This window comes from Penaeus chinensis, chromosome 9 (assembly GCF_019202785.1).
Source record: "Penaeus chinensis breed Huanghai No. 1 chromosome 9, ASM1920278v2, whole genome shotgun sequence".
In the NCBI taxonomy this organism is placed as follows: domain Eukaryota; kingdom Metazoa; phylum Arthropoda; class Malacostraca; order Decapoda; family Penaeidae; genus Penaeus; species Penaeus chinensis.
In genome coordinates this window covers 9223235-9237352 of record NC_061827.1, presented here as the reverse complement: position 1 = coordinate 9237352, position 14118 = coordinate 9223235, and the positions used below count along the sequence as shown (strand labels likewise).

At 33.9% G+C, this 14118-nt stretch overlaps 1 protein-coding gene across 3 annotated transcripts; it reads left to right on the top strand.

Annotated features, from left to right (window-relative positions):
• The first annotated feature begins 225 nt into the window (after nucleotides 1–225).
• LOC125028899 (mitochondrial potassium channel ATP-binding subunit-like) lies at nucleotides 226–13338 on the top strand. Of its 3 annotated transcripts, XM_047618499.1 has the most exons (18): nucleotides 228–319; nucleotides 2524–2710; nucleotides 4078–4163; nucleotides 4482–4569; nucleotides 4685–4801; nucleotides 5792–5977; nucleotides 6483–6647; nucleotides 6810–6955; nucleotides 7709–7784; nucleotides 8712–8852; nucleotides 9068–9226; nucleotides 9505–9708; nucleotides 9841–9960; nucleotides 10249–10352; nucleotides 11344–11518; nucleotides 11998–12176; nucleotides 12387–12534; nucleotides 12648–13338. In XM_047618499.1, exons 3-18 carry the CDS (start codon nucleotides 4105–4107, stop codon nucleotides 12753–12755), a joined length of 2175 nt encoding a protein of 724 aa, XP_047474455.1. In that variant the 5' UTR covers nucleotides 228–319; nucleotides 2524–2710; nucleotides 4078–4104; the 3' UTR covers nucleotides 12756–13338. The 3 variants fall into 3 exon arrangements, with proteins under 3 accessions (XP_047474458.1, XP_047474455.1, XP_047474457.1); XM_047618502.1 differs by lacking the exon at nucleotides 9505–9708 and having other exon boundaries at nucleotides 226–319; XM_047618501.1 differs by lacking the exon at nucleotides 2524–2710 and having other exon boundaries at nucleotides 301–319.
• The last annotated feature ends 780 nt before the right edge of the window (nucleotides 13339–14118 follow it).

Genomic DNA, 14118 nt, shown 5'->3' with positions numbered 1-14118 from the left:
CCCTCGTTCATTTTGTCATCATTCTTTCCATGTTTAATACGCTTTTGATATTCCACGTATTCAATATTTTAACATTGTTTCGAAAATGAGACATACAATAGAAAAAAAACAAAAAAACTTGTAAATAAGTTCCTCGACTTTGCACTCCAGCAACTATGTCAACACAGCAATTCCCACAACGACATTGACCAAAATGCGCATTTTATACAGCTTTTCGCTAACATTGCAAGGAGAGGCTTCATAGCGGTTAGTCATACTTAAATACTGCTTTCTCCCTCGCCCAGTGAATCCTGTTCCGTCGACTGCGTCCACATGCAAGGTAGGGCTAAGAGAGAGAGAGAAAAAAAGTACGGTTTCCAAAGTAGGTATTGTAGTTATTAGTATCGTTTATATGGTAATGTTGATGATGATTATTACTAAAGGTGCTACATCTGCTACTTCACACACACAAAAGAAAAAGAAAAAGAAAAAAAGAAAGGAAGGAAAAAAATATATATACATACATACAGATATATATGTATATATATATATATGCATGTATGTATTTATGTGTGTGTACTGTATATATATAACTATATATAGCTAGATGGATAGATAGATAGATAGTTACACTAGACGCACACACACACACACACACACACACACACACACACATTCATATATGCATATATATCTAAATCTATCTATCTATATATATACACACACACACACACACATATATATATATATATATATATATATATATATATATATATATGTGTGTGTGTGTGTGTGTGTGTGTGTGTGTGTGTGTGTGTGTGTGTGTGTGTGTGTAGTTGTGTGTCTGTATGTGTTTGCGCGCGCGCGTATACGTACGCATATACAGATGCACACACAGTCACACTTAAAAATAAATGCATATATATATTATATAGATTATATACATACACACATATATATACTTATATACATACATACATACATACATATATGCATACACACACACTTATATACTAGGTAACCATATTGCCATTGGTACCTTTATATTTAAAATATTACATGGAATGCTGTTACCACCAATAAACCTACAATAACTAATTCTGTTGTTAGTTCCACTCAAGCATAAGTCTTTCCTCACTGTTTTCTCTTAAGCCTTTCACTTCGACATCAGGCCTTGCTGTACTCCTCCAGACGCGTAACTGTTATAAATGTCTGTTATGTTTCTGTTGTTAACTCCGTGTAAACAAGAGGCGAGCATTCGGCTTTAGAACTGAAGGCACGGTATATAATTATAATATCTGATGTAATATTGTAACAATGATATTAATGTTGGTAACAAAATCATAACAAAACTAACAACAACAACGAAAACATACCAATAATTATAAAGATAATAATAAGGCAATAACAATATTGGCTAGTTATATAACATAAGCACCAGATAACATTGCATAATTATTAACAGTGGGTAACAGTGGATAGAAATAACAGGGGATAACAATAAATACAAATAACAGTGGGTAGCGATGGCTAAAGGTAGCACTGGATAACAGTAGATGAAAATAACAGTAGATAAGGTTAACAGTGAATAAAACGGTGGACAGAACAGCAGATGAAAATTACAATATATATAAATAACAGGGGATAGCAGTAGCTGAAAAAAAACAGTGGATAACAGTAGGTAAGAGCTAACAGTTACATCTGACTTCCCCATTGTCTAAATTAAGGAAATGTCTTTATATTTACAAACATTTATATATATATATATATATATATATATATATATATATATATATATATAAAGATGTATATAAGCCATTGGATCTGACGTTATTTAGGCGCAAACATGAAATTCTCAAAACTGTTCGCTTATCGTGGAGATTAAGCCGATCAGTCGATCCCTGATAGAACGAGACTGAGAAACCGGGTACATTTTTCACGGCCAGAGCAAACTCAGCCAAGGCAGGGAGTGAGAAGGGGTGTCGCTTGGAAGCTCGACCAGAATCATTTCTTTTTCAGGAACCGGAAGAACGGTGCGGGGCCGCGCCGTCAGGGTGAGGCCGCTCGGCTTGCGCTCACACACATACTGATGTGCTGTGCGTGCTTGTGTGTGTGTGTGCGTGTTAGTGTACATACACACACACACACACACACACACACACACACACACACACACACACACACACACACACACACACACACACACACACACACACACACACATATATATATGTATACATCCACACAGTATATATGTATACACACACACGCATATATATATATATATATATATATATATATATATATATATATAGAGAGAGAGAGAGAGAGAGAGAGAGAGAGAGAGAGAGAGAGAGAGAGAGAGAGAGAGAGAGAGAGAGAGAGAGAGAGTTGCCTTTACATGTTTGCCAGAATTTTTTTTTATCAACATCGGAGATAGAAATATCTACAATAGAATACACATAAATAACCGGAAAATTTATTGACAGAGAGATCAACCCCGAAAGAATTTGAGTAACACCCCAAACGTTTCTGGCCCAACAGAAAACGGAATCCCGGTGGAAATAACTGGCGTTTGTTTACACTCATCAGCTGTTCCGCCGACTAAGCAGCTGACCGGGCGAGGGAAGGGCCGCCCACGCACGAGGTTACGACAGAGCTACGCCCTTTTGGGTTAACTAACGGCTTCCCTCCTAAAGTGTTAAATATTTAGAGATATCCGTTGCTTTTGGTAAGTTTGATGGCTGACAGAAATGAGTGGTATCTTTGTCTTAGATGTTGAAGTAGTTATTTTTCTCTCTCATCTCAAGTTTCTGAGTTTTTGGAGATGATTTGAGGTCAGCCGAACGTTTCGGGTATTCTCGAGAAATGCTATGGGAATGGTTGGGATATCTTGGCGGCCTTTCTAACCCAAGAATGGTGACGGTACTGTTGAAAGTCGATTGCTTGTGGGTCCAGACAACTGCATTACGCAATCGAAAGGGAGCCCCGGGCCGGCTTGTATATTTGTTCTGCGTTGCAAAATAAATCACTGTTAGTTGATTGTCAATAAATTACTTTTACTTTCTCCTAAATTCTACAGATAGCTTGCAATATCCACGAAAGTTTATGTGGTATGAAGTAGACCGATAAGATTTTAAATCCAATTAATAAAATCACATGTTTCATTGATTTATGGGTTCAAAGGTATTTTTCTTCCTTGGCATGTTTGTTTGAAAGCAAAGATGATCAGATCACTACCATCCTGTGGTTAATATAACTACCTTGGTTTGTTATTTTGAAGTTATGGAATCAGTTCAAATTCTATTTTACCAAAACATGCGATTGAGATTTTTTTGCCTTGGCTATAACACTAAAGGTGTGTAGACCACTCGATTATGCCAGTAGGCTGAATTATTCATAAAGCAGCATCTTGGCCTCTTTGTTAAGTGTTCTGGTAGTGGGCAAGGAATTTGTCTTATATATAACAAGAAAAAAGATGGACTGGAATGTACTAAAATACTATATATATATATATATATATATATATATATATATATATATATATATATAATATATATTATATATATATAATATATATATTATATATATATATAATATATATTTATATATATATAATATATACATATATACACATACATATATATTTTGTGTGTGTGTGTGTGTGTGTGTGTGTGTGTGTGTGTGTGTGTGTATGTGTGTGTGTGTGTGTGTGTGTGTGTGTGTGTGTGTGTGTGTGTGTGTGTGTGTGTGTGTGTGTGTGTGTGTGTGTGTGTGTGTGTGTGTGTGTGTGTGTGTGTGTGTGTGTGTGTGTGTGTGTATGTGTATGTGTATGTGTGTGTGTGTGTGTGTGTGTGTGTGTTTGTGTGTTTGTGTATGTGTGTGTATGTGAAGACTAATTCATTTATTAACAATTACAGAAGAAACTGTTCAAAAATTCTAAAATGTAATGCAATGTAAATATTGTTTTGTAGAGCGTATGAACCCCACATAAGGATGTCATTTTACCTTAGCTGTAATTATTACTATGTCTATATTCAATAATTTATACTTATAGATAATCACAAATTGATGATGATACATCTGTTTTCTTTACAGAAGTGTAGAGGTGACCTATAATTCAAGATGAGTCTTTTAACATGGGCAGCTCGGGCCACCAGGTCACCACTATGTATCAGACAGGGGTAAGTGTATATTAGATGTACGTTTCCTCTTTTCTCTCCATGTGCTCATAATTGTCATTTTTATTTTTGAAAAGGAAGTATGATATCTCACTTGATAAAAAAATAACTAATAATAACTGAAACACTATCTAGTGGAGAGAACTTATGATTATGGAATCAGCAGCAGTGGTCAATATGTTCAATAGATTTTAAACATGCTGTTACTACTATTGATGGAAAAGAGGCTTTTTTGGAAATGTAAATGGCCATCATTTTTTTCCAGGCAATATTGTTATTAGATTCTTTGTGTTTTTTTCATAATTCATATTATTTTGCTAGATTCCCATCTTGGTCAGCTGGCAATCCTGGATCACATATGCGTATATCTCAGTGGAAGACAGTGAAATTGCCAAAACAGCTGAGCAAAGTGAGTAATACACTGTGAAATTTTGTAATTTATTGGAGTGTATATAAATTAATTCATGTTTTCTTATTTACAATCTACCTGAGCAGATTTTATTCCATGTTAAATCTCATATCAGGTTGTGGCTCGCTCTGTGCATGTGGCAAGAACTGAAACCACTTCACACACAGAAAAATTCTCCTTGACAGTTTTGCTGAGGCTAGGGTTAGGAGGAGGAACACTGATTGGTATAAAGGTAAGAAATTCACATGCATTTAATGTTTACCCTGTTTTGTTTTAGCTGTACCTTAGAAGTCACATATTATGTGAGAAAACTGTTTCCTTTGGGGTGGGAGATATGAATAAGCACCTACAGATAATTTGCAATTGGTTTGCTTAAATGTCTAGTTTTCTTCTCTCTAATATACAATGTCATAAAAGTACAAAATCTTTGCATTGCTAGTTACTTCTTATTCCCAGCTGTCTCAAAAGTTTTTGCAATGAACCTTTTCATATATTTATCTATTACTATCCAGTATTATGTGTTCCTGGTTGTTTTATATTTTTTAGCATAGATTTTGTTTAAAGTAGTAATTCTCTAATAAAAATACTGTTATTATGTTAATATTCCATACTTCTTTGTGATAATGAGAGACTCTGTATACCTAAGTATGATAAAGTATGTTTATGATTAATTTGAATAAGGACATGTGAAACAAGTGCAATATTTTAGTGTGTAATTTTTCCTTCTAGATTAATATAACATAGTAAATCTCAAGTATAATGTTAGTTTCTTATTTACTGGCATCACAAGAATTTGTATTCTGTTGTTATGAATATAAAGGATACATTATTATTATTTTTTTTTACTTATGATTTATTGAAACAAGTGTTTCTTAAAAGATGTGCGATTTCTTCAAAGAGAACTATTGGCATTTAAAGGGGAAAAAAATCACATAGATTAAAAGAAATTGTGAACTAAAATCCATTAAGTTTCTGTTAGATTAGATATTCTTGATATATTAATTCATGTAATTGAGGTAAATTATTCTACATGTTTGTATATTGCCATTCACTCAGATATTTTTTCCTCTCACTAAATTAAAGTCTAATTGGTAAACAAAAAATATTTTGATGTAGATTATACATCGAAAACATAATGTACAGATCTCTGATTTAGATCTTGTACCAAATTCAAAATTGGTGTTAATGAAACAAGTGTATTAATGAAAAAAAATACTTTTAGGGACTTCTGACTCCTGTAACAGCTGATTGCAAGGCAAGTCCCCCAACCCCAGCTGTAGTTGCAGAGATACATGATAGGTTACATGGAGCAGGCCAAGCTGAGGAGGATAAGGATCCACCCTTCGACTGGCTTTACTTTTGGCACCTGTTAAAGCCTCAGTTGCACTACTTCTTGGCTGCTATGGGGGTAAGATTTTGGGAGTCACAAGAAGATATAATGGTTATTATTGTGAATATATATATATATATGTATATATATATATATATATATATATATAATATATATATATATATGTATATATATATATATATATATATATATATATGTATATATATGTATATATATATATATATATATATATATATATATATATATATGTATATATATATATATATATATATATATATATATATATATATATATATATATATATATATATATATAAAGTGTATAAAGTTATGAATTACAAAACAAAGATGTGTTTTGAAAAATATTTAAAGGTTGTAGTAATTTATTATTTTTTAGTGTGATTTTTTTGCTTTGTCATCTTGAAACACCTTATTTTGCAATAATGAGTACGAGAGTGATTTGATTAAAAGAAACCTTGAGTCATAGGTGAATATATAATTCCATCAGGAAAGAGAGAATATGAAAAGGAACGCAAAGTGAGAAAATAAATGTTTTCTTCCAGAGTGCCCTCATAGTTTCCTTGGCCAACATACAAATACCACTGCTATTGGGAGAGATTGTAAATGTTGTGGCAAGATTCACAGGAGAGCACACAGAAGAAGGAAATAGTTACATCAAGGAGATCACTGATCCTACCCTGAAAATTATAAAATTTTATGTTGCTCAGGTTGGAACCATTGCTGCAGCTGTTTGTTCATGCACGATTGTCTGTTTACTGTGGATTAGAAATACCATGATTTATTTGAGCATATTTTCTGTTTATTTTAGTGAGCAGTATGAAAATTTTGATAGATGTTAAGACATTATCATGATAACTCTCTTATTTCAGGCAATCTTTACCTTCTCGTACATAGCTTTTCTGACACGAATGGGTGAGCGCATGGCAGATGACCTAAGACAGCAACTCTTTGCTGCTCTGATGAAGCAAGACATTTCTTTCTATGACCAACACAAGACGGGAGAGTTAGTTAACAGGTTAGCAGTGTGGGATTAAGAGCACTGACTCTTATTTGTTGATTATGTGGTTCCCAAACTGTGTGCTTAAGGCTGCCAGAAGATTTCAGAATGAGATAATCTGTTAATTAAAATTCTGTTTCTTATGAACCCCAGGCAGTTTCTGTGTCATGAACACAAAAGCACTTGTATAACTTCAGTTTGTGTTCTGTTTGTTTTGCTTGTCTTATATAGTTTTTGATATTTGTTATGCCTCTTCCTGTGTTAACTTGTATTTGTATTTTAAGTCTCCTAAATGGTGAGTTTTATATTTGTCATTTGGGTTACATCTAAGTGTATATTGGTCTACAACCTAAGTTTATTTTGTTTCAAACAGTAGTGATTGGTTGTGCAGGTGAAGCTGCACTCTATTCAAAAGGGAAATTCATGTTGGGTTAGGGTGGGCTGTTAAAGCAAAGGATGCTGTAGGAAGAACTATGTTAGTATAAGATGCCATTACTGAAAAACGAGTTTGGGATCCACTTCATTTTTCATTTGTAAAGGTAGTGAGTACACCTATGTAGTTAATAGCTACAGTTATTTTGTGCTTTGACTGTGGTCAGTAAAAATTATATATATATATCTTAATTTTTTTTTAAGGATTCAAGATATATTGGAATAATGTAAAGAAACAGTTCTGTTGGGAAAAACTAATGCCATGAAAAAAGTGATTATTGTTTAGCTAGAAGTTACTTGTACTACTGAATTTTAATTAATAATTCTGTTCTTTTAAAGGTTGACAGCAGATGTACAAGATTTCAAGAGTTCATTCAAGATGTGTATATCACAAGGGCTCCGTAGTGTCACGCAGGTAAGAAACTTTAAATTATATTAGTGGAAGAAACTATTTTAAATTAGAAATGGCAGAGTAAAAAAAAAAAAAAAATTTGAATATAGAATCAGATTCATTGACACAGTGGTTTTGTGTTATTAATTTTATCTGCTTTAATTTTTATTATTATTATTGTTATTGATAATAATGTTCTATTTATTAGAATCAAAATGATAATGGCAGTTATTAAGTTTGTAATAATAATGGTAGTATTAATATTAAAGATCTTATTTCCTGTAAATTCAAAGAAAAAAGTAAGCAGATAAGATCAAGTAGGACATGTGATTAATTCCTTGATGACTTAGTGCTTGAAAAACAAAGTGTGTATATAGAAAATTGATAAAACAGAACCACAGTAAACAGTGTAAGTACCTGGCATCAGTTGATTAAGAAGCAATATCTTAACTTACTTTTTATTCTATTTATTTATTTTTTTTGTTACCTCTGATTTTTATCCGAAAGATTTATGAATTAAGCTATAGACCTTTAAACCTTTTACCTTTATGATGGCATGTGTGATACCATACTGATAATGGCCATCTTGTTGAGTACACATTTATAATGCTATTGTTATCTCATGCCTATCACAGATTAAATCTAACCTTCTAACATGCAGACTTTTGCACCATGGGAGCTAAATACTTTTGTGGGTCATAAAAGGTCTCAATATTTCATACATATCTCTATCAACGCCACAAGTAAGGACTTTATTGGTCCGTACGTGGTATAAAAATTTATACTCCAGCTGCTTGTATGTGGTGCATACTGCCATGTTTATGTGTGGCCATGTAATCTAGATCTCTTGGCATCTTAGCCAGCCTGGAGGTTGTCCATTTTCTGTAAATTTTGGATTACCCATATAATCCTTTTTTAGATAAAAAATAATGTGTTTGCTTTTGCTTTCAGATCATTGGTTGTGGTGTTTCACTTTATTCTATATCACCCCAAATGACTGGACTAACTGCAGTGACAGTGCCAGTAATAATTGGAATTGGCACTGGTCTTGGCAGTCTGTTGCGTGCACTCTCTCGTGAAGCACAACACCAGGTGTGTTCTTGATATATAACGTTATATGTATTAAGATGATATTGAAGTTAAGTTAAATCACTATAATTTCGGTATTGTTGAAGATTTCTTTGTTTATAATTTGATACTGTATTTAAGGTGGAGTATGAATAATTTTCCCCTTTTCTTTTTACCTTTTTGTGAAATTGTTTGAAGGAACAGCAGGACTTGAATAAATTTGAAAATTTGATTGTCAGGTTGCAAGAGCTACAGGAGTTGCAGATGAATGTCTAGGCAACATGCGAACAGTGAGAGCATTTGCCATGGAGGATTCAGAGGAGACTCTCTATGCAAGGGAGGTTGACAAATCAAGACAACTGAATGAAGATCTAGGCCTTGGCATAGGTCTGTTTCAGGTATGATATCAAGGAAGTTAATCAGGTGACCAAGAGTGCAATTTTGTGTCCCTATATGAATATGTTTCTTGCTTTATTCTTATAGGGAAGGTCACAATAGGAAATGTTTTGTAAACAGCATAAGTGTGATTTCATAGAAATTGCTAAAGCTTATTTGTAAAAAGTTAACAGAAAGTGATTGTTTTTTAGAGAATGCATAATATTTTGCAATGTTTTGTCCTCATTGCTGATGATTGCAATGGGCATTATTGTTTCTTTTTTCATATGATCAAATACAGGCTGGCTCAAACTTATTTCTGAATGGCATAGTACTGGGGACCTTGTACATGGGAGGTTCTCTGCTTGCCACTAATCAGCTGAAGCCAGGTGACCTCATGTCCTTCCTTGTTGCTGCCCAAACCATCCAGCGCTCGCTTGCTCAGCTTAGCATTCTCTTTGGCACATATGTCCGCGGCATTAGTGCTGGCGCGCGTGTATTTGAGGTGAGGTTGTGCACCGTAGAGGTTTATTTATCTGTTCTTTTGTCTGTTCTGCACATTTTTTTTGTGATTAAAATAATTGATTTTAGAAAAACTTTAGCATCAGTATCATTCAAGTTATATTTCACTTTTCAGTATATCAAGTTGCAACCTTCCATCCCTCTGAAAGGTGGAAAGATCATTCCCTACCATACACTGATGGGCAATATTGAATTCAGAAATGTGTCCTTTGCTTATCCAACAAGACCAGATCAGGTATGAAAGGAACTGAAGACTTTTATTTGTTAAACTTCTGTAAACTATGAAAGGAGAATGTTCAATTTGCAGCTTATTCATGTTAATCTAATTTGATCTATTCTGTAAGAAACTTACTGTTGCTATTTATATTGACCTTATTTGAACTCTCCAAGAAGAATTTTCATTTAGTATTCGGAATTAAGTTTATCTTATTTGAGCAACTTAATGAGAATCTTCAAAACTACTCTTAGTTTACAAATAATTAACCTACAGCCACCTAATTGTGCTTAATGGTTTTTCTCATAGGAGGTGCTGAGAAATTTTAGCCTACGGATTCCAGCTGGCCGAGTGGTGGCTTTGGTAGGAAGCTCTGGGGGAGGCAAATCTACCGTGGCACAGCTTCTGGAAAGGTGAATGCTTCTAATACTTCAATTTAAAATATAGGGGGGATATTTAAAAAGTATATGCTAGATGTACTGTGTTTAAAGTTACTTCTTAATTAGATGATTTAGTATGATATTGTCCATTGCTTATGATAATGTAAATGTCTATGCATTGTAGTGATTATGGTATAGTGGACAGATTTTTGATACATGTACAATACAATTTTAATATCAGTAGTATAATACCTCTAATATGTTTTAGGGACATGTCAGGACTGGATCCCATAGCAAACTTTGCTGAATTAATAATTTTCCTACTATATTTACCAAGTTTTCAAACATGAAAAGCACTAGGTTTAGTATGAGTATTGTCTCTTATTTTTCCAATTGATATGAATACACATCACAAAATGACTGCACAAATATATATATAAAGAATAAAAAGTTAATTGACTCTGTCCTACCATCAATTATGCCAATGTATCAGCATCGTATCCTGGTTTTGGTGTTGTTGTATTATCAGAAAGGAAATGGGCATTGCAAAGACATACCTAAATGCCCAAAGAGAGGGTATGATACATGTTTGATAAGCAAGATGAATGCTTACAATATTGTAGTGTTAAAACATACAGCACTTTTTTATTCATGTATGTAGGAAAAGGTATAAAGTAATTTATCTATCAGTTTGTCATTTGATTTATGTAAAATTATGTACATTTTAGGATTGCCAGTAAAATTATGAACTAAATAGGGTACTTGGACCTTTGCTGTATTTTGGGGGCTGTGCCATGCAGCATCTGTTGAAAGAACTGTGTCATATCTCAAAATTTTGTGTATTCGATTTCTTTGTCTTAGCTTACAGAAAATTAGTTTTCTGGACCTTGTTTTTTTCTCATTAATTGCATACCAGGAGGATAACTAGATTTCTTAGTTGTGCAATTCATGGATTAAGGAGTCTTTTCTTGTAAAGAAAATATTGGAAGAATGGTTCAACATTCCTTCTGTCTTTTCCTTTCAGATTCTATGATGTAAAGGAAGGCTCCATCACCATAGATGGAGAGGATATTCGCTGCCTTAACCCCACTTGGCTTCGTGGCCGCATCATTGGCTTCATCAATCAGGAGCCAGTGTTGTTTGCTACATCCGTTATGGAAAATATACGATATGGCCGTCCTGATGCTACTGATGAAGAGGTGCTACAATGGAGTTTGTTTTATTTAGATATGTTTAAACTTTTAAGTTTGAGTGCTTATTGAGATATTTTATGTACCACTTTCAATAAGATGATAGAAAATTATGCTGATTTGGATTTGAAAGCTTAGTCCGAGGAAGAGTTCCTAGGTGCATTTATTTTTCTGTTAAATTATATTTATCTTTTCCCTCTAAGTACCTAAAAAGAATAAAAAAGATTGGGAAAAATGAATCCTAGAGGGTGTTGATGGCCCAGTAACAGATAAAACAGAATTTGTATAGATAAATTATTTCTCCGAGGATCTGCAATAACTGTAAGCAGGTACTCTAGCTCAAGATGAAAGGACACTCAGGACACCGAAGATCGATCAAACATCTTCTGGTTTGTCATAAATAGAAAATGGGAAACTCAAGTTTACTACTAAGATGCCAAATATGCCTCATTCACAAAGCAGAATAACCAGGGAAGCTTTCTTCACAGGTCATAGAAGCAGCCAAAACAGCAAATGCTCACGCCTTCATTGAAGCATTTCCAAGAGGCTACAATACAAGGGTTGGAGAACGGGGTGTTACAGTGTCTGGAGGGCAGAAGCAGCGCATTGCCATTGCTCGTGCTCTGCTCAAGAATCCAACCATTCTTGTCCTAGATGAAGCAACAAGGTAGAGTTTCTTTTTTTGAGAGAAAGAGCTTTATATATATCAGAATGTGATATATCTACTCTCTTTTTTTACATATTTTTTTTTGCTTTACTTGTAGCAGTGATAGATTTATTGGTAGCCTGATCATTGTTATTATTATTGTTATTATTATGATTTTTTTTCTTTAGTTTACAGTTTTTATTGATACTAATCAAAGGTATTTTCCTATAGTGCACTTGATGCAGAATCAGAGGCAGTGGTTCAAGAAGCCTTAGAAACCTGCATTCAGGGCCGCACAGTTCTGATTATTGCCCACCGTCTGTCTACCATTCAGAATGCTGATGTTATTGCTGTCATGTCCCATGGAAAGCTAGCTGAGGTTTGTCAATTCCCATGACTTCTATGATGTTTGATAGTATTTAGTATTGTTAAAAGTAATTACTAGTTTGTGTATGTATAGATAAGGACTTATTTTTCTAAATCTTCTAACAGATTGGTACTCATGAAGGTCTGAAGAAATTAGGAGGTATCTATGCGGACTTGATACGTCAGCAGCAAAGAGAAGAGGAAACTCCACAGAAATCTTGGGGCTTTGTATAATGAATGATTTCTCCAAAGGAAGCGCCTGATTAATGTGTGTCTTCTAAATTTTAGTATGGGTGACAGAAATTTGTCTTCAGAAATATGGCTGTGAGATTAAGACGTTGTGTCATGTTGTTATAGTTGATTAAGCTATGTCAGATATGATAAGCTTATGAAAATTTGCCAAAATCATTTGTGAGAAATTTTATGGTTAATATGCGAGTTATAAATTGGTAAATAATATTTATACCCTGTTTTGATTATCCATTTCATTGGATAGACTTTGAGGATGGTTGTAATTTAAGTTGTGTGTGTCAAGTATAGCTATTTCACAAAAGATAAACATAACTGTAATATGCACATAATTTTCATAAATGATGTGATGCTCTATTTTTGTACTGATATTGTTGTAACATTTTGAGCATTTACCTCTACTCTTTGCGAATAGATCAGCTGTTCTTTTGTAGACTTATTATTGAGTATTGTATTAGGTCATGCACTATGCTTTTACTCAGCTACTGTCAGCATATTGGAGACCTGCATTCTGAGCATTTATTGGTTACCTTTACTTAAAATGACATTACCTTTAGGTAAAATGACATGTTTCTGGTTTGCTTTATTCAGCTAGTCACATACTTACTTTATGCATTATTCATATTTCATAAGACATGCATTTGCTTTGGGCAAAATGTTTTAGAGAAGTATATGAATGTATGAATGAGTGAGTAAGAGAGTGAGTCAATGAGTGAGTGAGTGAGTGAGTGAGTGAGTGAGTGAGTGAGTGAGTGAGTGAGTGAGTGAGTGAGTGAGTGAGTGAGTGAGTGAGTGAGTGAGTGAGAGGGTGAGTGAGGGAGTGAATTCTATCTATCTGTCTATCTATCCTATCTATCTATCTACCTATCTATCTGTCTATCTATCTATCTGTCTATCTATTTATCTATCTGTCTACCTATCTATCTCTATTTTGATCTCTATATCTCCCTCTGTCTTTCTCTCTCTCTCTCTCATAACTATCTCCCTATCTCATTATCTCACTGTTGCACTATCTCTCTGTCTTTATTTCTATCCGTCTATCTCTATCTCTATCTCTGTGTGCCTCTCTCTCTATCTCTATCTCTATTTCTGTCTCTGTCTCTGTCTCTGTCTCTGTCTCTGTCTCTGTCTCTGTCTCTGTCTCTATCTCTATCTCTATCTCTATCTCTATCTCTATCTCTATCTCTATCTATATCTCTATCTCTATCTCTATCTCTATCTCTATCTCTATCTCTATCTCTATCTCTATCTCTATCTCTATCTCTATCTCTATCTCTATCCCTATCCCTATCCCTATCCCTATCCCTATCCCTATCTCTATCTCTATCTCTATCTCTATCTCTATCTC

Excerpts from the sequence above, each read along its gene's own strand:
- LOC125028899 (XM_047618499.1), top strand. The coding sequence starts at position 4,105 with ATGAGTCTTTTAACATGGGCAGCTCGGGCCACCAGGTCACCACTATGT. Across the intron at positions 4,164-4,481 it reads CCACTATGTATCAGACAGGG|ATTCCCATCTTGGTCAGCTG; the intron begins GTAAGTGTATAT and ends TTATTTTGCTAG. Across the intron at positions 10,353-11,343 it reads GTGGCACAGCTTCTGGAAAG|ATTCTATGATGTAAAGGAAG; the intron begins GTGAATGCTTCT and ends TTTTCCTTTCAG.